Source organism: Arachis hypogaea, chromosome 20, assembly GCF_003086295.3.
Source record: "Arachis hypogaea cultivar Tifrunner chromosome 20, arahy.Tifrunner.gnm2.J5K5, whole genome shotgun sequence".
Lineage (NCBI taxonomy): Eukaryota > Viridiplantae > Streptophyta > Magnoliopsida > Fabales > Fabaceae > Arachis > Arachis hypogaea.
The window spans coordinates 134,287,272-134,309,122 of NC_092055.1; the positions used below are offsets into that span (position 1 = coordinate 134,287,272).

Sequence of the window (21,851 nt, forward strand, 5' to 3'; positions counted from 1 at the left end):
TGCTGACAATAGTACTTGTTACTACGATGAGATGCATGTGGAGTTCAGGATGTATAATCCTGGAGTCAAGCCGCTGACCGTTGACACCAATGCATTTAATCCTGAAAATATTGAGATGTGCAAAATAGATATGAATGGTTTTATTTTGGTCCCTAAGGCCGGGGCGGATGCGGCCTCAGAAGAAACTTAGATGAGCTTGACGAGCCAACTGGCTCGGCTGTCAGCCTATATGGCAGGCAGAGAAGGGTGCATTGACAGTGTACCTTATGATTGTATATATGATGATGGTCCTTTAGGTTTTGAAAAAAATAATAGTACTGACATTGTAAAAAAGGTTGAAGTGCAGGATCCTTTGGAGGAAGTAGATATTGGTAACGGTGATTATCCTAGACCAACATATGTGAACAAGATGCTGCCTGATGATTTCAAAAGAGAAATGGTGGAGATTTTGAAGGAATATTGCGACTGTTTTGCATGGGATTATGCAGAGATGCCAGGCTTGAGTCGTGGATTGGTAGAACATCAATTGCCATTGAAAGCCAACGTTAAACCTGTCAAGCAGCCACCAAGGAGATTTGCCCCTGAAGTCGTGCAGAAGATTAAAAAAGAGATTGAAAGACTTCTTAAGGCTAAGTTTATAAGAACAGCAAGGTATGTCAATTGGATTTCTAATATTGTCCCTGTCATGAAAAAGAATGGAAAATTAAGGGTTTGCATTGATTTTAGAGATTTAAATTCTGCAACACCAAAAGATGAATATCCAATGCCTATAGCTGATATGTTGATAGATTCTACTGCTGGCCATGAAATATTAAGTTTTATGGATGGATATTCAGGTTATAATCAAATATGCATAGCTGAGGAAGATGTGTCAAAAACAGCATTTAGGTGTCCAGGTGCTTTAGGAACTTTTGAATGGGTTGTGATGCCATTTGGGTTAAAAAATGCTGGTGCAACTTATCAAAGGGCGATGAATAAAATTTTTCATGATTTTATTGGAAATTTTATGGAAATTTATGTTGATGATGTGGTTGTCAAATCAAATGCTAAACAAGAGCATTTAGAAAATTTAAAGAAAGCATTTGAAAGAATGAGAAAGCATAAATTAAAAATGAATCCTTTAAAATGTGCCTTTGGTGTGAGTGCAGGAAATTTTCTTGGTTTCTTGGTGCAGAAAAAAGGGATTGAAATTGACAAAAATAAGGCAAAGGCTATCTTAGAGGCTCCTCCTCTAGCTAACAAAAAGCAGCTGCAAGCTTTTTTAGGGAAGGTCAATTACCTCAGAAGGTTCATTTCCAATTTATCAGGAAAAACCAAGGTTTTTGCGCCTCTGATCAAGTTGAAAAGAGAGGAAGAGTTCCAATGGAAAACAGAGCATCAAGAAGCTTTTGACAACATCAAGCAGTATTTGACTAATCCTCCTATTATGACACCTCCAAGGCATGGAGCACCTCTAAAACTTTATGTGTCAGCTTCTAAAGTAACAATTGGTGGAATGCTGGCTCAAGAAGATGAGAATGGCAACGAGAGAGTGATTTATTATCTAAGTCGAGTGCTAAATGATGTTGAGAGCCGTTATTCTCCAATTGAAAAACTTTGTTTAGCTTTATATTTTTCCTATTTAAAACTTAAGTACTACCTAATTCCTAGGAATGTTTATGTAATTTCTAAGTTTGATGTTCTTAAATATATGTTGTCTTCTCCAATATTGCATGGTAGACTAGGAAAATGGATGCTAGCCTTAACGGAATTTTCTTTGCATTTTGTGCCTGCAAGAGCGGTTAAGGGTCAAGTTCTAGCCGATTTCCTGGTTGATCACCCGTGTATTGACGTTGACGAGAACTTACTGAGTTTCGTTGGTTTGGTGCCTTGGAAATTGTATTTTGACGGTTCATGCCATAAGGGTGGTGTTGGTATAGGAATTTTAATTATTTCTCCAAGTGGTGAGCCAAGTAAATTCCTCTTTGAATTGAATTATTCATGTTCCAACAATGAGGCAGAGTATGAAGCATTAATAATGGGACTGGAATTATTATTAGAAAGAGGAGTTAAAAACGTAGAAATACTTGGGGATTCACAGCTTGTAGTCCGTCAAGTATCACTCGAATATAGGTGTGTTAGTGAAAATTTGATAAAGTATTTCAATGTGGCTACAGAGTTGTTGAGTAAATTTGATAATATCATTATAAGGCATGTTCCAAGGGAGTTAAACCAAGAAGCAAATGAATTAGCTCAAATTGCTTCAAGATATAAGATCAAGCCCTCAACACTAGAAAAATTGGTAAGGATAAAAGACATATTTATGCCTTTGAGAGAAAGAGAGGTGTTGTCATTAGAAAAACTAGACCCAGAAGATTGGAGAGTACCAATTGTAGAATATTTAAAAAATCCAAACCTTAGTGTCAATAAAAAACTTAAATATAGGGCTCAAAGTTATGTTCTAATAAGTAATGTCTTGTTTAAGAAGTCTATTGATGGGAACCTCCTGACATGTTTGGGAGAAAAAGAAGCGTACTTGGCTCTTGCTGAAGTGCATGAGGAAATTTGTGGCGCCCATCAATCAGGGAAAAAGATGAAATGGGTGATGAATAGGAGAAGATTATATTGGCCAACTATTCAAAGAGATTGTACAAACTATGCCAGGTCCTGTGAAGAATGCCAAAAACATGGAAGCCTCCGACATATTCCAGCGTCAGAACTGCATGTTATAATTAAGCCATGGCCATTTAGAGGTTGGGCTCTAGATCTTATTGGACAGATTCACCCACCGTCTTCTAAAGGTCATAAGTTCATTTTGGTTGGTGTGGATTATTTCTCTAAATGGGTAGAGGCTATCCCTCTAAGGGAGGTGACTCACAATGAAATAATAGATTTTATTGAGGAGCATATTGTGCATAGGTTTGGAATTCCTCAGTCTATTACCACTGATCAAGGAACCATGTTTATTGGAAAAAAGGTCATGGAATACGCCAAATCTAGGGATATAAAAATGCTTTCCTCTACACCATATTATGCCCAAGCCAATGGACAAGTGGAGGCAGCGAATAAAATTCTGATTGCATTAATTAAAAAACACATTGGAAGGCAGCCAAGAAATTGGCACCAAACTATCAGTCAAGTTCATTGGGCTTACCGAAATTCTCCAAGTGGATCTACTGGAACCACCCCGTATAAATTAGTTTACGGTCATGATGCAGTATTGCCAATTGATATTAATCTGCAAAGTATAAGGGTGGCTAGACAAGATGAGATGCCAGTAGTAGATTATTGGAATTCTTTGTATGACGAGCTTAATGAACTTGATGACGAAAGGTTAAGAGCTTTAGAGCGGGTGATTCGACAAAAAGAGATTATGTCAAAATCATACAACCGCCGTGTTAAAGCAAAGACATTTGCAGTTGGAGATTTAGTGTGGAAAACAATCTTGCCTATAGAAAGAAAGTCGAAAACTTATGGTAAGTGGTCTCCAACTTGGGAAGGACCTTATGTAGTTGACAAAGTTTACCCTGGAAATGCCTATAAGATTATTGAAATAGGATCAGGAAGAAGAATTCCTTCAATAAATGGAAAATATTTAAAAGTATATAGGCCAGGCATACATGAGATAAACATTCCACATGTTTAAGGATACAAAAAATATCCAGTTGAAGTGTCAAAGAAAAAGTGAAGAGCTAATTAATATTTGCAATTCAGTTTGTAAAAGCTAACATGTCCTTGTGATTTCTTTGAATTGCAAAATCTACTGACAGTGTAAAGCATTAAGCTTATGAGACAAATATATGTCCAAAGCATCAGGTTGAAAATCTTGGACAAAAAAAATCTCTTATTGACATTTGGGTATGTACTTCATAAATACAAGAGCCTAATTGACTTAGAAATTCTGTTGAGTCTATTAGCGCTTGGAGTCAAGACTATTGAAATGTTAGTGCGAAGATATTAACTATTGAGAATGTTAGTGTGGAGATATTAACTATTGAAAGTCAAGACTATTTCATACAAAAGAATAGACCCCATTGACAGTTTCAACTAGTAATGTAAAATTTTTTTTGTAGACTTAGAAATTCTGTTAAGTCTATTACTAGTAGGCATTTATTTCTTATAAAAAAAAAATAGCAAGTGTCCAATCTCCAAAGTAAGGATAAAAGTGCATTCAAAAGCGAATAATAAACAAAATTCTGAAGGTTCAAAAAGTAAAGATTGCAGACACATATTAAAATCATAAAGGTTCACACAAGAAATGCAAGACTAAGATTCAAAGATCTCCTTCAAACAAATAACTTCAGCCTGGAGAGTGGTTTGGAAGTTTCTGGCTTCTTTGGCAGCTTCCTGTGCGGAGAGCATCTTCTCTTCAAGTGACTGCAGCGCTGCATTGTTACTGTCAAGCATGCCACTCGCTTTGGCAAATTGAGCCTCATTCTTTGTCAAAGCAGCGTCCAGCCTACTTTTTGCTCCTCTCTTGACAGCCAGCTGTTGTTCTAAGTCTCGAATCTCCTCAGATAGCTCATGACCCCGATCTTTAGCTTTTGTAATATGGACAGCCAGGGTAGCTTTGACAGTCTCAAAAGAGGAGATGTCTTGTTTCAACTTAGAAAGAGATTCAGTTAGTTGTTGACATGAGGAGATGGCTGCCTGAGAATCTGGAAATTTGGCATAAAGATCCTCATAGACCATCCGCAGGTGAGCCAGCAAAGGATCAGTAGTCTCAGGATGTGGTGTATTTGAAAAGGTTTGAAGAATATCAGAGAGCTGAGCCTTAAACTGCGGATCCGTAGCAAGTGTCAAAATAGGTTTGGATAGAATGACACTGAGTTGTTGGCTTAATGGAAGCAGGATGGAATTGTCAACAATCTTGGTTGTGGGAAGAGTAGTATGGGACTGCTCTGTTGAAGGATGATTTTGAATGGTGGAACAAGATTCAACTATGGCCTTCTGTGTATCCATACTACATGCATATGCTTCATTTAGACTTTCTAAATCAGCCAATAAGTCATTCACCACATTAGGGGTCTGAGCATGGATGGAAGTGATGGGTATTTGTTTTTCTGACCGCTCACTTGGGGGGAGTTCAGAAGCTTGAAGCTAGACAAAAATACAAAAGCAAATGTTAACATAAAACTAAGGAAGATATGAGGAGGAGATATCAACCATCAGGCTAAATGACATACCGTACCTTATTTGCATTGGTTTTGGGCATAGGTCTATTAGATGTGGCAGCCATCATATTTTCAGTATTAGGCGCGATCAAAGAAATGGTAGGAGTCACAGTGACCTAAATCAAAAGGTAAAATGAGGACAAAGGTAATAAAAGGGGACTCAGCATGAGTATACTATCACCATGTAAGTTCTTTAAGATGATGTTATTTCAATGTGAAAATATATAAGAATACCTGATAAGCAAGCCGGTCACTGGCGCTAAGAGCATTAACATCTTTTTCCAAAGAGAATTTACTGACTGATTCATCACTTGACGAGATGTTCTCGTTGTCCTTTTCATTCTGTTGAGAAATTACCGGTCCATCAAGATTGTCATTGGATGTATTTGATGTGTCATTCTTATCGTTACTACTTGAAGATACTGAAGCTTCAATTGGTTCAAGTCTTCTTTTTACCCGATGGTTTGAGCTATTAAAATTGCGTTTCTTTTTTCCTATAAGCCTACTAGAAAACCTTCTCAAAAGAGGATTTGCGGCAAGTGGGGTAAGTGTGTTCTCTGTGGTAATAATAATAATAATTAAAACATGTGCCATTGTGATAGCCTTAGAAGACATTATGCATGAAGAAAATGAATAGCAACAACACAGAGAGGACATGTTACTAATAGAGGAAATTACCTTAACTAATAATAATAATAATAATAACAATAATAATAATAATAAAATGAGCAAATAGTTTAGTGGTAATTACCCTTTTTCGCTCTTCTCACTTGTTGCATTACAAGAACAGTGGTCATCCTTTGACAGCAAGTATTGAAAGCAACTTCAATAGAGGAGTAATAGTTTTTCCACCAAGAAAAGAATGAATAGGTGGTCAATGGACAAGGCTTGAAAGGGAATAAGTGGAATTTATTTCTCCGTATAGCATTATCTTTCTGAATACGCAGCAGGTCTTCTAATGAAATAGTTTTGGCATGCGAGGGTTGTGATTCTTGAAAATGATATGGAGACGGAATGGCCTGAGCTAACCCAAATTGTCGTGAAACTGCGTTTGGCATATAGACTGCTGTTCTTAGGTCATTTTTACCCGGGAATCCAGCAAAAAGTAATTGAGGAGTTAAAAACTGCGACCAAATAATGATGCTTTCTTTTTGTGTAACCCCAGCTGGGGTAAGAGATTGCGTCAACCATTTCGGACCAGTTTGACAATTAGCAAAAGGAGTCAAATTTATGTTGTGGTCTTTCTCTGGCAAGTAATAAAAAGCGCGGAAGAAGTATTTCATCTTGTCATGTGAGGGCATCAACCTATCAGGGAAGACTAAATTGAGCAAACGTTGTCCGGCAATCGCAGAATCTGTAAGACTTTTTTGGGTCGAACGCGGTTGTAGCTCGGATTCAAAAATAGCGGATAACCACAATTGAAAAAACCAAACGGGACCATCGGCATTAGTGATTCTTTTCTTTTCCCTCATATGGGCCGTGATCCAATCTAGAGTGAGATATAGTCGAGTCAGGAACAATTTGGCCAAACATAGATTTTTGCCTTCAGCTAACATAACGGCTAATGGGACATAGGCGATTTCAACTTGAATATTTCTAGCACAGAAAACAATGCCACTCAACCAATAGAGAAGGAAGGCTATGTGCTCATTATCAGAAACAGGTTCTCCATCTCGACCTCTGTTATTAAGAATGAAACTCTGATAAGTAGTGGAAGAAAGGTCAATGGAGTACTTAACGCCTGTGGTTGACCGGGTAGTGGTTAAAATTTCCTCTCCCAAGGGAGATAGGCCGGTTATTGCAGCTACATCCAGAAGAGTAGGAGTAATCATACCATAAGGAGTGTGAAATGTATGAGAAGTCTCGTCCCAAAAGTACAATGCGCCTCCCATTAATCCTGAATTAACGGTGTAGGTGATTTTACTAAGCTGAATCAGGTCATATATCCCAATCTCTTTCCACAAGGTCGTCTTCTCAGTCTCAACCCTACTTAACCAAGCGTGGTAACCCCCAATGTTGGTCTTTGGGGGATTTCTGAATAATCTGTTGTTGGAATCGAAGTAGCCAATGGATATGGAGTCTTGAAAAGCAACGGGTCTTCTCTGAGGGTGACCAGGAAAAATATTTTTTATCTTATTTGCCACTTCAAGAGAGATAATAGGACCAACAAAAGCTGAATCCATACCGTCAATGGTTAAAGGGAGTAGCACATGAGATTCCCATGTCTTCGATTCTGAGGCCTCTGGTTCGGAGCAAAATCCTTACCATTCTTGACAACAGGTTTACCGCAAGTGGCAGCTTTAGATGAAGAAGGAGGAATTGTTGACAGATGGTGGCTCGAGGTTGCCATAACGATACAAATTGAAAATTCAAGTATTGAGTGCTAAGGCTGTCAACGATCAACAAACAAGCTATAAAAAAAAAAGAAAAAAAAATGTTCTTTAGAGTAAAATTCGAACATTCATAGTCATAAATAATATAAGGGATACCTTGCAAAAAGGTAGAAAGAAAAGATATTGGAAAAGAAAAGATAAGATAAAGATAGAAAAGAAAAGACATTGGAAAAGAAAAGATAGAGATAGAGCTAACAGTAAAACCTTACTTGAAATATTGAAAAAAAAAAATTAGGTATAATCAAACCCTTATGAACAGAGAAGGTCAATCGTAACCGATAAAATTTGGGAGAGTACGTGGGGAGTACAGAGTTGAAGAAAAGTTTAACACTAGCGTATTATCTTTCTCACACGTACCACAAGAAGATAAGAGGACTGAGTGATTTCATTTTTGTTGAGCCAATTCAAATAAATAAACAAAACAACAATGAAAAAAGGAGAAAGAGTACAATACGTATATTAGGGGTATTATGTTAGACAAATAATGATAATTTATTTATTATCATTTATATATAAAAAAAATTTAATAAATAAACATACACTTGTATATACTTTTCTTATTATCATAAAAAACAAAATTTCTTCACTTTCAATCCCTATATGACTTCAAGTGAAAATTTTAGGGGGCATTATGTTAGACAAAATATTATTCTCATAAGAAAATTAAAAAAAATAATAATAAATAATTAGTTGTCTGGTAATATTCCTATATATAATATCTATATCTATTTTAGATTAAATTAGATCATTTGATAGTTAGTTATTTATTTGAATTTTGAAATTTACATCAAGCAAGAAGTGCAGGAAACAGCTACATGAAATTCAAATTCTCTGCAAGTGGTGTACAAGGAGTAACTGCCCATTGAGATTAGGCTGGTCTATAAATAGAGTTTTAGGAATACGTTGTAAGGAGTTAGAGACCCAAAACGCTCTCAGCCCCTTGGCATCACAGAGTAAAATTGGGAATCTTAAGTAATTCCTCTGAACTTAAACACTTGTACTTTGCTTTCTTTCAGTTTTTACTAATAAAATTTCTTTACTTTTACGCCTTTTTCTCTTTTACGTTCATGTTTCTTCTTTCACCTTCTTTTTAATTTCCTGTTCGTTTTAATTTCTGCATTTTACTTTGCCTCCGGCACCTTGTATGTTTTCCTTTTTATCTTTAATTTTACTTTCGAAACTACAATTGAGACTTTGAGACACCCACAAAAGGAGTCGTTTCCGCTCCTTGAATTAAGATTGTGAAACAAAACTCGAAAATTGTTGATTTATTTGTTGTTAACAATGGAACAAAAATTCGAGTAAAACAAATACAATTCTATTAAGATAGATCTAATAGTTACTTAGATTTTTTATAATCATGTTCAATAAGGATTGTCCTTAAAATAAAATTATGCACTATTGTAGTGGGAGATTTCATGTTTTGAGAAAATGTGATATTTATTATGCACTAGGTGTATTTTACAAAAAGTCAAGCAAACATGCTCAAGAGCAAAGGTGTTTAAGATCAAAAGAGTTTTGATAAACACAAATGTGTATTAAAAATTATACATATGATTGATTGGCTCTAGTGCAAGTGGGAGATTATTGAGATAATAGTATGCCCAAAATCCAATCTATCATGATTGGCTCTCATGCAAGTGGGAGATTGTTGGGAATAAGAAGTATGACCACAATTCAATCAATCATGTGTCAAATAATTTGTTATTGTTATTATATTAAAATATTAATATAATAACTTCCTTGATTAAATTTAGAGATTTATCATTGTGATAGTGATCACAATATTGAGAGATGAATCTTTTATAATTTAATCTAAATTATTCTTGGTCATAGGATTATTAAAAAGGACATTAATAATCCGAAAAGATCAATATATATATATATATATATATATATATATATATATATATATATATATATATATATATATATATATATATATATATAATGGTTTTCATTGGATGAAGATTAATAGATCTCATTTATTAAATTACATATATATATGGTGCATATAGAGATATGACCATTGAACTGACTCACTTTGAGAATTCCTAATAGTTATAATTACCGTATATTTGTCAATAGGATATTCTCAAGATGAACATAGTAATAGAGTTTCCTTTGACCTGCGACTGTCATAGTAATTAACAATGTATTTATTATACTTTGATTCTGGACACCTAATACCCTAGGGTGCTAGTTGAATGGATATTGGGTATAATTTACATACTTGTAGAATTAATGATTAGTCAATAAAAAATCCGTCAACTCTCGGTAAAGAGTTTGAGCTCTATGATTATAATGACTGAGATGAATAAAACATTGGCCAAGGGGATTGAATGAATGAAGAAATGAGTTTCTTAAGTTATTCACAGTTCATTATAATAATGGTAACAAGTTAGAGTTTGACAATTAAACCATACTCTAAGGGTTAACCAATAGTTGGAAAGATGGAAGGAATTATACTTTGTTCTTCTAAGGTTCTTAGTAAAAATATATTACTTCATACTATCGGGTTGTTGAGGAGTGTTGCTAGACGCCAACCTTGATTAGTAAATTTAGTATGACTAATTTACTACCCGCTTAGTATTGAACCTATGGGATCACACACTAACGAGTGTTCTAATCTTTGCTGTAGAATTATTTAATTATTATTTTGATTTGATCAAATAAATAATTATATTAATTCAAAATAGAATATTATTATATTCTTTGCTAGCACCAAGAATATAATAATAGTATGATAATTGAGAATATTAAATGAGATTTGAGAATAATTAGTTATTCTATTTCTAAATTTGGATGAGATCCTAACTAATTCTGTTTCAAATTGAGTTATGATATGATTCATAAATTTGAAAGATTCAAGTTTAAAATAACAAGATATTATTTAAATTTGAATTGAGAATCAAATTTAAAATCAATAACAAATCTCATACTATATATATGTATGCCAAGAGTAGAGGAAGGTGATAGACAAGAGAATAAAACACAAAGGTTTTATTCCTTTACCTCTTCGCACATAAACGTATGTGAGCCTGATTCTTGGAGAAGAATTTTATGGCGTGCAAAGAGTTGCAAGAGGTTTCTCAATTTAGATCATATTTCCATTGGTCAAGGAGTTGACAGCAAAGGTTGGTCTCGGTGTGGATACGCATAGAGTCTTTGTACAATCGAAGAATAAAGTTGTTACTAAAGCGTCTAAAGGTATTTAGATCTGATCTATGTATTATTTCTAGAATAAAATTTAAGCACAAAATAGATCTTTAGGATTACCTTCTTTTCTTCCGCTGCGTGTTATGAACACATGGTAATCCTTCAATTAAACTTTATTCCAATAATAAATATATAGTAGATCACTATGACAGTCGTAGGTCAAAGGAAACTCTATTACTATGTTCATCTTAAGAATATCCTATTGACAAATATACGGTAATTATAACTATTAGGAATTCTCAAAGTGAGTCAGTTCAATGGTCATATCTCTATATGCACCATCTATATATATAATTTAATAAATGAGATCTATTAATCTTCATCCAATGAAGACCATTATATATATATTGATCTTTTCGGATTATTAATGTCCTTTTATTTTAATAATCCTATGACCAAGAACAATTTAGATTAAATTATAAAAGATTCATCTCTCAATATTGTCATCACTATCACAATGATAAATCTCTAAATTTAATCAAGGACGTTATTATATTAACATTTTAATATAATAACAATAACAAATTATTTGACACATGATTGATTGAATTATGGTCATACTTCTTATTCCCAACAATGTCCCACTTGCACGAGAGCCAATAACAATAACAATAACAGTTTCATCCGGTACTCAACTGATGACCGGAGGCATCGTTGTATGCACATTAGGCACATGTTGTGGAAAAGCTATTTCATAGTTTGTGATCCATTCCAATGGTAGTATAGAGGAAAGTTCCTCTATAATCATTCTTGGAATGTTAACAATTGCTGGTCCATGATTCTTATCAGTGAATATCAAAAGAGCATCTTCTGTGGAGTTTGGTAGGTTTAGATCTAGAGCATGATCTTGGACTCTATACAAGACTTGATGGTGAAGTGTAGCCTGCTCAGCACTAGCATCTTGTGTTACTCTAATTAGTTGGACTTGTATCTTGATTCTTTGAGCAGGTGTCGGATCTATGAGTCTAATAGTAAAATTTGGAGAGATCGTGAGGATCACACTTCCGTTTGTTAATGTGGTATCTATGAGTGCAATCTTTGCTGTTATATGTAATCCTTTTCTGCCGTGTAAGGTCAGAATCAACCTTATTGCTCCTAGATGTAGATGAGTGTATCCTTGTTGCAGATAATCACGAATAAGTTATTGTGGGATCTCAATCGTGACATACTGCTCTGCAGCTGTAGCTTGAAGGCCACATTGTTGTAAATGTGAGATATGGATGATTTTTTTAACAGGGGGTGTAGGGTTTTGGGTGATGAGATGACAGATATTAGTTATGGTTGACCCTTTTTTCTGTGGTAAAAAGTGTATGGGTTTATGAAGGGTTGCTGGGTTACAGGTATTTTTGAATCTTCTGGAACATGAGTAATTTTTACAAGATTCTCAATTTTATTGGACAAGATTTTCTTAAAGGTTGGGGGTAACCTCTCAATGGTAAGGGCTGTATTATGAAAAATAGGGTTATTAGAATCGGAACTAGACATTTGTTTAGAAATTCTCTTACTTCCTGTCATCTTTAATATACTTTCTCTTTGCATGTTCCTTAAGGCTCTGATACCACAGGGGTGGATCCAGACGTACTCATAAAAGAGGCTTCTAGATTTTATGGATGTTTTGCAACTATTTCTCAACATACCTATAATAGATGCAAAATAGAGGTTGTCAATAGAACTCTTTGCAAAACATCCTGAAATTCTGGTTCTCTTTTCTTTTCCAACACTAGAAATTTTCATGGATCTAATCAGTTTCATTTTTGATAGGCAAGATTTTCATACAAGAGGCAAGTCTAGAGCATACATAAAACTAAGAAGCAAAGATAGGCATATTAAAGAATCAAATTTTTAGAGAGAAAGAGAATTTTAGCAGGTATTCATGGTGAATATCTCACAATGGTTATTTGAAACTTGAGTTGGTTTATTACAAGGATAGAGGCCTCTATATATAAAGACTTACAGATGAGGCTGTAATCTTCACGACTAATAAAAACAGGACATATGGCAGATAAGAATGAATCTTATCTCTTGCTACAACAATACATAAGGACAAACAACTTAAAGCAGATTACTAGGATCTAGACACGTGGAGGATGAGGATAAGGATCCTATCAACTCCTTTATTTCACTTTACTGCATACATAGTTATTTGGCTAAGGGCCAAAACTTAGTGTTGGGCTCATGCTATATGATGTCATCTATGTGCTCTAAATGTGGAGCAAACACGATTGCATCTTCTTGCTAAAAATAGTAATCTCCAAGTCTTTTATAGGCAGTAAACGACTCTTCAGTTGGTTCTTCAGTGTCATCATCAATACCTGCATTCACATGTTTTGGACTAAATAAGAGTGGATAAACCCTTGCATTTGGTTATTCTTCATAGTTGTAAATATTTTGAGAGAATGTTGGATTATCCCACGGGCTTGAATTTTGGGCGAGTGATGGAGTTGAAAAAGAGATGAACCCAATAAGAAAATCAGTTTGGAATTGTCGTAACTCTTCTTGTATTGTTCTGGCTGTTCTCAAAGAGCTAGAACTGTCTTCTCCTTGGCAGAAAGAAAGTCCTTCAATAATTCCTGATATCGGGTTTATTGCAAAAAGTAAGATGTTTGGCAAGATTGTTGAGACAGTTTTTTTCATTTGTATGCCACATCTTTAAATACCCTACTATGTTGATGTTGCATAGTGTATAGAAGGTATCTTGTCTGTAATAGAACTGTCTCTTTAGGATAAAAGAGCAATAGAATTTTTGCTTCTTTTTGTGAGAAATATTCCATATTCTATGAGCCTCTAGTGCATTGTAAAGTTTTCCTCGCAATGTTAGGATAGGGCAAACATAGTTCAAGGAGTGACCCCGATAATGATTTATCACAAAGTAGGTGATACATGACAAGAGCAGGAATAACTATGGCACAGTTATATTGGACAGAGTGTGTCCATATAAACTATAATATTTTCACTGGAAATTAAGAGATTCATTTTCCAAGAACCACTAAACTGGTTGCATGATCTCGGTGAACTTTCTTCACTTCTAGACCACTAAAGAAAGAGTTCTATCTATCTTCACCGTTGGAATAACTTATATTATATCTACATGATATAAAATTAACAAAACTTGAATGTATGTTCCTCTCAAGTACACGGAACATTAGAACGCTTCCTATATATTATATGATGATATTAGCCTTTTAAATTAATAAAATTTTAGGAGTTTCTAAAGGGATTTTTTATTTTAATAAATAAATTAATTATAATAATTACTGAAATAAATAATTTAAAAAATATTTACCGAAATAAATATTCTTCTCTTATTTCATTGTGTAAACGAGATATGTATTTATAAATAATTAAATATAATTTTTGAAAATAATAAAAATATTAATAATATAAATTGAATCAGACTTTTAAAAATAGAATGTTTCAAATAATAGAGAAGATGGACGATTTCAAATAATAGAGAAGATAAACCGTACCTTTTAAATAATGGAGAAGATAAACCGTACATTTTAAATAATAGGAAAGCATGTTAACACGTTTACGTGAAAACACATAAGTGCTCAGTCCCATTATTAACACGTTATCTTTCTTTTAACTACTCATTATTAATACTATTCTTTCTAACCGATAAAATTTTTAAATTTGTTATGTACTCTTTTGAATATTAATTTTTAAATTCAAATTATATATATTTCAAATTTTGTTTGTTGTACGGAAGTATATAAAAATTTAAAATATATTTAAATTTCGTTTATTACACGGGAGTATATTTAAATTATATTTTAAATTTTTATTTACTCCTATACAACGAACAAAATTTAAAATATATATAATTTAAATTTAAAAATTAATACTTAAGAGAGTACATCCAAAATTTAAAATAAAATTTCGGTTAGGAGCAATAGTATGCACTTATGTGTTTTTATGTTAACCTGTTTTTCTATTATTTAAAATTTTTTTATTATTTAAAATCGTGCATTTTTTCTATTATTTGAAACATTCTATTTTTTTAAAAGTTTGATCTAATTTATATTATTAATATTTTTTATTATTTTTAAAAATTATATTTAATTATTTATAAATACATATATTTCGTTTATATCTCGTTTATACCGTGCAAAATTGTCTCGTTTATACTCTAAACGAGATAAGATTAATATTTATTTGGATAAATATTTTTTAAATTATTTATTTCAATAATTATTATAATTTATTTATTTATTAAAATAAAAAATCCGTTTCTAAAGCCTTAATTAAATTATTTTGCATCCACTTCAAAAAAAAAAAAATTTGCAGAGTATTAATTTTACATTTTTACCTTCGTCTCTTGGTCTCACGTTCTAAACGAAGCGAAACGACGACTTCAAGACTGCGTTGAAGCGTCAACACCCTTTTCTGCCTTCTGCTGTAAGCCTCTTTTCTCTCTCAGATCTGAACCTTTCTTCGTATTTGCCCTTTCCACTTTCTTCCTCTTTAGTTTTCTCTTCCCTCCCACGCATTGCATTACATTCCAAAAGGTTTTCTATTTATTTATTTATTTATTTTTGCTATATTTCCCAGCCATTTCTGTATCAATATTAGAGTTGTAAAAACAAAACTCCTTAAATTTGATTTTAGTTGCTCTCTGCAAGGCAATAAAATATGGATCTTGTTCGTCGTGTAAATATTTTCCTTTATTTTTCTCTCCTTAATTGGTACTTTGGGAATTTGACTTTTTGATCGTGATTTTTGCTGAAATAACTAACCCTAAAATGCCGATGTTTTCCGCTTTATGCTTTCGGAAATTGGTCAACTTTGAATCATTTATCAATAGATGATGTCAATCTCTTTTGAGAATTTTGTGATGTGTTTGATTGAATAAATTGTTTGGGGTTGGGCATGGTTGTGTAGTTTATCTGACGTTATATTTTTGTTGTTGATTGCTGTCAAAGTTTTGAAGTAGAATTTTGGCCTAATTACTTTATTGTTCATTCTCTTCTGACCTTTGTGTTGCAATTTGTGAAACTTTTGCAGGGTATCAAGATTTTGATCTGATGGCTGGCCATAGGAGCAATTATGGTAAGCGTCCCCGTCCGCATTCTGACTATGAAAATGGAGGAAATAAGAGGAGGAATGCAGGTGATGACAGAGAGCAGTTTGTGATTGATCCAGAAGACACTGTGTACCGCTATTTGTGCCCTGCCAGAAAGATTGGCAGTGTCATTGGTAGGGGAGGTGAGATTGTTAAGCAATTGAGGATAGACACTAAATCGAAGATTAGGATTGGTGAGACTGTATCGGGTTGTGATGAGCGAGTCGTTACTATCTACAGTGTCAGCGATGAGACTAATGCTTTTGAGGATAGTGGCAATTACGTGTCTCCTGCTATGGATGCTCTTTTTAAGATTCATGACAGAGTGATTGCTGAGGACTTACATGGTGATCTGGACGATGATATTGGTCACCAAGTACATGCTAAGCTGTTAGTTCCGTCTGATCAGATTGGTTGTGTCATTGGAAAAGGCGGGCAGATAGTACAGAGCATACGCAGTGATACTGGTGCACAGATTCGTATATTGAAGGATGAACATTTACCTTTGTGTGCCTTGAACTCTGATGAACTTGTGCAGGTAAATTGGACTTGCTTTACTTGCTTATTGCATTCATTGGCTTTCCTTTTACTATGAATATTAATTGTATGAATATGATTTGTTTCAGCTGATTTTTCAGTTCTTATTCACTTTACTATTTATTGGGGCAATGAGGCTAGTAGTTTACTCCCTATTTGGATGGCTTGATAACAAATTTTCTTCCCAAGTTTTCTTTCTTATATACATTTTTGGATGATGTTAGATATCTAGAAAGTATCATCATCATGTATTTTTCTTTAATATATATATGCTTTGTATTGTTATTGGAACTCCAGATTTCTGGTGATGCTGCTGTTGTGAAGAAGGCTCTTTATCAAATTGCATCTCGACTTCATGATAACCCTTCAAGATCTCAGCATCTGCTTACTTCTGCTGTTCCGAGTGTATACCCTGCTGGTGGCTCACTTATGGGTCCAACTGCAGGGGCTCCAATTGTGGGGATAGCTCCTCTTATGGGTGCATATGGGGGGTATAAAGGGGAAGCAGGTGATTGGCCACGGTCCTTGTACTCAGCTCCAAGGGATGAAACATCTTCAAAGGAATTTTCTGTTCGATTGGTGTGTCCAATTGGTAACATTGGCGGTGTCATAGGAAAAGGTGGTGTTATAATCAATCAAATTAGACAAGAGTCTGGGGCAACAATAAAAGTTGATAGTTCAACAAGTGAAGCTGATGAATGCTTAATAATGATTGCAACAAAAGAGGTAGATTATCTATTACCTAGTGTACAATTTTTCATTTTATTCTTTTGAAGTATTTAACGATTGCAACAAGAGGTAGATTATCTATTACGTAGTGTACAATTTTTCATTTTATTCTGTTGAAGTATTCTTGTTGAATTCTCAGGTGATATTAATAGATGATTCTGTTCTCTATTGTGATAATTTGTTAAATTTTGCTATCTCAGTTCTTTGAAGAAACATTTTCTCCAACAATAGGAGCAGCTGTGCGCTTGCAACCGCGTTGCAGTGAGAAAGTTGAAAGAGATTCGGGAATCATCTCTTTCACTACCAGACTGTTAGTGTCAACCTCTCGAATCGGTTGCCTTATTGGTAAAGGAGGATCTATCATAACTGAGATGAGAAGGCTTACAAAAGCTAACATACGTATTCTGTCAAAGGACAATCTTCCGAAAATTGCATCTGATGATGATGAAATGGTACAGGTAAGGGTATTTTCATGCTTTATTTTGGTAATGTTTTAGATTGTACAATAATGGTGCAAACATTCTGTCCCATAATTGTTTTTATCTTTTCTGCCCCCTGATTAGATTTCAGGAGATCTTGATGTTGCTAAGGAGGCTCTTGTGCAAGTGCTTACACGGTTGAGAGCAAATATTTTTGATAGGGAGGGTGCCGTCAACACATTCCTTCCAGTCCTGCCATATGTTCCTGTTTCAGCTGATGGATCAGATGGCTATGACAGTAGAGAGGGTAAAAGACATGGGCGTGGACATTCATATTCAAGTGGATACGGAGGCTCTAGTGATTTAGCAGCTGGTGATGCATATGGAAGCTATGGAGGCTCACAGGTACTTGTACACAAAGTTTGAGGAAAAACATAACATAGTTGAATTTGTTGAGTAAATTAATATTTCTCATTTGATGTTTGAATGTGTTTCCATCTACCTGTAGCTTGGTGGCAGCAGTCTCTATGGGGCTTATGGAAGTTATTCTTTGGGACGGCCTAGCACTGGGTAGCCAACCTTCACTGTTATCTGACTTTTTCCTTTAGTTTTATGTTCATGTCCATCACGTACAATTGTCACCATAGACTATTATACTCTTTGAATGAAGCCATCATATGATAACATCTCTAGTTTTGAATCAAAGATTACTGCTGTGATTATTTTCGTATGGCTGGGTTTGGTTTTGCACCAGTATGGTCTCTGTTTGAAACTTGTTAAGGCAGTTTTTTCTTTCTCCCTTATTATAAAAGTTCAAAACTTGCAGATTGCCGTACTATAAGATGTTTTGAACTTAATATATCCTCTTGGATAACATCATTTACCAGGAAATGTTTTCTAGAAAGCTCTTTGTTGCTGAATATTTTGTGGAATGAAGTTAGAAGTTTCCTTATTTGGTATCTTTTTGTGAAGAAACCACAGCTACTGATATGTTTTTCCCTTTTATTTCAAGTGTTCCTGAATGGTCAGTTCTGATAGTATCTGTTTCCAGGTTGTCTAGTCAGAGCAGTCTTTCTAGGAGGAGAAATCATGCTTACTAAACTTGATGCGTGTCTGCAGGTATGTTTCTATTTTCACTATCTCTTATCTGGCAACTTCCTATAAGGCAGTCACATTAGTATGAGAGATTGATGTGATGATATCTTACTCTGACCAGTGACCCATTTAGAATTCTGATGCTCTTCTTTTCCCTTTGTTCCCTTTCCCTTCCCATCCAAACAGCTGAGACCTGTGAAGCCTGCAGCCCGCCTACTGCCTAAACCAGAAGACCAGATGAACCAGGGTTTGACAAACTTATGGCCCACCTTGATGCATCTACTTAGAGGACCAAACCTATATGTGGAGACTATTGAAATTGGCCATGTCCATTTTACCTTACCTTCCAAGCTTGATAACTTATGCTCCCAAGAACCTACAAAGTTGGCTTGCCTTTGTTTCTATTTTGTCTTTTTCTGGTTCATTTGTTGTCCGAACTGAGATTACCATGTAGCTACAGTCATCCCACACTTGTATACTTGTATGATTGATTTTGGGTCTTGTTTTCTGACGGTTCATTGTCACCTGCAGTATTTAGCTTTTATGATACAACACTGATTTCTTCGCAATTGACCTTAAATTTTAGAATTTGGTGTAGTTTTGGTTTCATCTTTATTGCAGGTGCTACTGTTTGCCTATATCATCTAAAGCAGGTAAAGGTGTTTCACATTAGTTTACTGTGAAAATTCATTCTTATGCATGATGTTGATTACTTTTTGGGACTACACATTTCCACTAAAAGGTATGAAAGATGCTCTGAGTTATGCTGTTAAATGAATTTTCAAATCAAGAATTAACTTGGCTAAGGATTCAAGACTTACTTCGTTAAGGAAAGCATCGGATGACTTAAATGATCTTTGACAATCAGCCAATAGGATATATTCCTTTGATATTCCTAATTATTTAAGCACTGTAGGGTTTTCTTTTGTTTTTAACTTGATTAGAATCCAGCTGCCTTGTTTTTTATTGCTCAAACCATTTTAGAGTATCTGCTAGCTATTCACAAAATAAAATTAAAAAAAAAAGAGAAAAGAACACATCAGTGTTTTTTAGTTCAATCGATTTCCGCACAGTGCATAGATGTTAGTCTTCTTAATTACTGTCTGTGTGTTGTGTACCTTTTACAAGGTTGAAGGTATTCTAGCTAGTACCCAAGCCCCAACGTTCTTTTCATGTTTGGTGTCATGCACTTCCCAAAGCTAAATCAAATATGTTGGCATGCCCCCTTGATGATCTGTGGTGATATTGTTCAAAAATTGAACTCCGGTGCCTAATTGTTTATGCTGATATGTTGTTTTAACCTAATGCAACTTGATTTCTTCTGTGAAATTCCATATGGCAGGCCTTACTGGGTGTAAGATTATTTTTGTGGGGAGCTAATGATGAATTGTTGGTTTCCTTCTGTTTTGGGAAAATGCTAACATTTGGTTCCCAGATTTATTCTATTGTTCTATTGTTTTAAATTTCCTGGTAGTTTGGTCCCTTGCAAACTCTGCGCCAAAGAAATCTATGTTGTAAACTGCAAAAGAAGATTTACATTTTTATCGAATCATGTTTTAGCAATGCTAGATAATGTTGCTAAGCATTTCTGATGATGACATTTGTGGGTTGTGATAATAGTTGAGTTTCAGATCTGAAAGCTCGCTGTCCCTGGCTGGAATTATGTCAAAAGTTCTCAGTTTAATCTCTCTTTTTTTTGTTTGGGGACGAGGATCTCAATTTAAGTTTATTGGATTTAACTCCCCAAAATATAGAGAATCAAATATGCCCCGTGTGTTCATTCGTCTGCCGTATAAAGATAACACGTGGGTCTCCAAAGGAATGTTTACTTTTTGGACTCTATCAAAAGGATTGCTACTTGGTAGCTCAATCCATTATTTGATATTTGATCGGTTAGGACAAGGTTCTCCCGTCAACCATATTATGGTACTTTACTGTATTTGAGTATTTATGGGAAGTATCAAGGGTAATGTTCAAAAATTAATCCATGGAAAGAGTTGAAGACCTAAGTGATGAATACTTTTTTTTTTTTTCTTAAAAAGAGTAAAACTGCAAAAATTGGATTTATCTGTTGTAGTTTTATTTTTATTTTTATTTTTATTTAAAATTGACGTATAACATGCTACATGGCAGCATAACTAAACAAATGCGTTTCTAAAGCGATAACTAATAAAATATGCTACAGTGCAGAGTTCCAATCATATGCCACTATGCTACAAGCTTTGGTGTTTTTTAAATATAAGTTCTAAGCTTTTCCAGAGGTAAGTTTACCATTTACTACACAACATTCAGATGTTTTCCTTCTTTCTATACAGCCGAATTCTAGTAAATTAGATACACCTAACCCAATTGATAAAAGCACTTTTTCAACTGAATCTATAGTACATGTAAGATGCTGTGTTGAATTTAAGTCTATATCAGCTCTTAAATGATCCATAGAGGGGGGTGATAAGAGAAGCTACTCTGAACTAGGGGTGGTGGGGTGGGTGTGCATCTACTAAAAAGTAAAATGATTTATACTCCTAAAAATCTCTATTTATTTATTTTTAATATATTTTGTTTTACCATCAACTGGTCGAATTAAGATATTATGTTTTTTTTTTAAATATTTCAATACACCAAGCGTGGCCTTGCTATTTTATTAAGTTTATATAGAAGATTGTTTAGGAGAATTTGTATAGGAGTATCAATGGTAAGTGTGAAGTAAAAAGTTATTTGTATTTGTATGAGATTATTCAGCCATGCAAAGTCACATCAAATCCAGCAATAAGAATCCTCCGCATTACACATCATTTTCACATTTTTTTCCCTTTGGATAAATGACAACAATTGCCCAGTTATTTTGGGCTGCCCCCCTCTTCAGGAGTGATACAACTATTAATGCTTCTAGTTGACAACTTGCAATGCCAATCCAAGTGGCAGGTAGTATCATATGAAATCAATTTCTTCTTTATATAAAGTTTGGCCAGTAACCTTACTCTTTCTATGCTTCAAAGTTCAAACCCAAATGCATTACTCAAGTCCAATCCACTTCTTCTCCTCTATGAGGATAATCCATGCTTCATGCTTCTTTTATTTCTCTGTTTTCTTCAAATAAGGAATGTTGTTGTGTAACCATGGCAGGCATCGATGCTCTCTTTTAATTTCTTAAATTGGTTTTTCCGAATTTCGTCTAATGTCTTGCATGTGGGGATGAGGCCATGCATTGCAGCCAAGGATGACTTGCCGGCATATTCTTTCAGAA

General features: G+C 34.5%; 1 protein-coding gene across 3 annotated transcripts; it reads left to right on the forward strand.

Moving 5' to 3' along the window:
- The first annotated feature begins 15,039 nt into the window (after positions 1 to 15,039).
- On the forward strand, positions 15,040 to 19,176 carry LOC112784290 (KH domain-containing protein At4g18375). Of its 3 annotated transcripts, none has more exons than XM_025827441.3 (8): positions 15,040 to 15,163; positions 15,770 to 16,365; positions 16,662 to 17,090; positions 17,294 to 17,551; positions 17,657 to 17,917; positions 18,021 to 18,082; positions 18,564 to 18,631; positions 18,794 to 19,176. In XM_025827441.3, exons 2-7 carry the CDS (start codon positions 15,790 to 15,792, stop codon positions 18,610 to 18,612), a joined length of 1,635 nt encoding a protein of 544 aa, XP_025683226.1. In that variant the 5' UTR covers positions 15,040 to 15,163; positions 15,770 to 15,789; the 3' UTR covers positions 18,613 to 18,631; positions 18,794 to 19,176. The 3 variants fall into 3 exon arrangements, with proteins under 3 accessions (XP_025683226.1, XP_025683225.1, XP_025683227.1); XM_025827440.3 differs by having other exon boundaries at positions 15,069 to 15,273; XM_025827442.3 differs by lacking the exon at positions 15,040 to 15,163 and adding an exon at positions 15,196 to 15,415.
- Positions 19,177 to 21,851: the final 2,675 nt, after the last annotated feature.

Coding starts and splice junctions, on each gene's coding strand:
- LOC112784290 (XM_025827441.3), top strand. CDS start 15,790: ATGGCTGGCCATAGGAGCAATTATGGTAAGCGTCCCCGTCCGCATTCT. Junction 17,091..17,293: donor TAATGATTGCAACAAAAGAG/GTAGATTATCTA, acceptor TTGCTATCTCAG/TTCTTTGAAGAAACATTTTC. Junction 17,918..18,020: donor GAAGCTATGGAGGCTCACAG/GTACTTGTACAC, acceptor ATCTACCTGTAG/CTTGGTGGCAGCAGTCTCTA.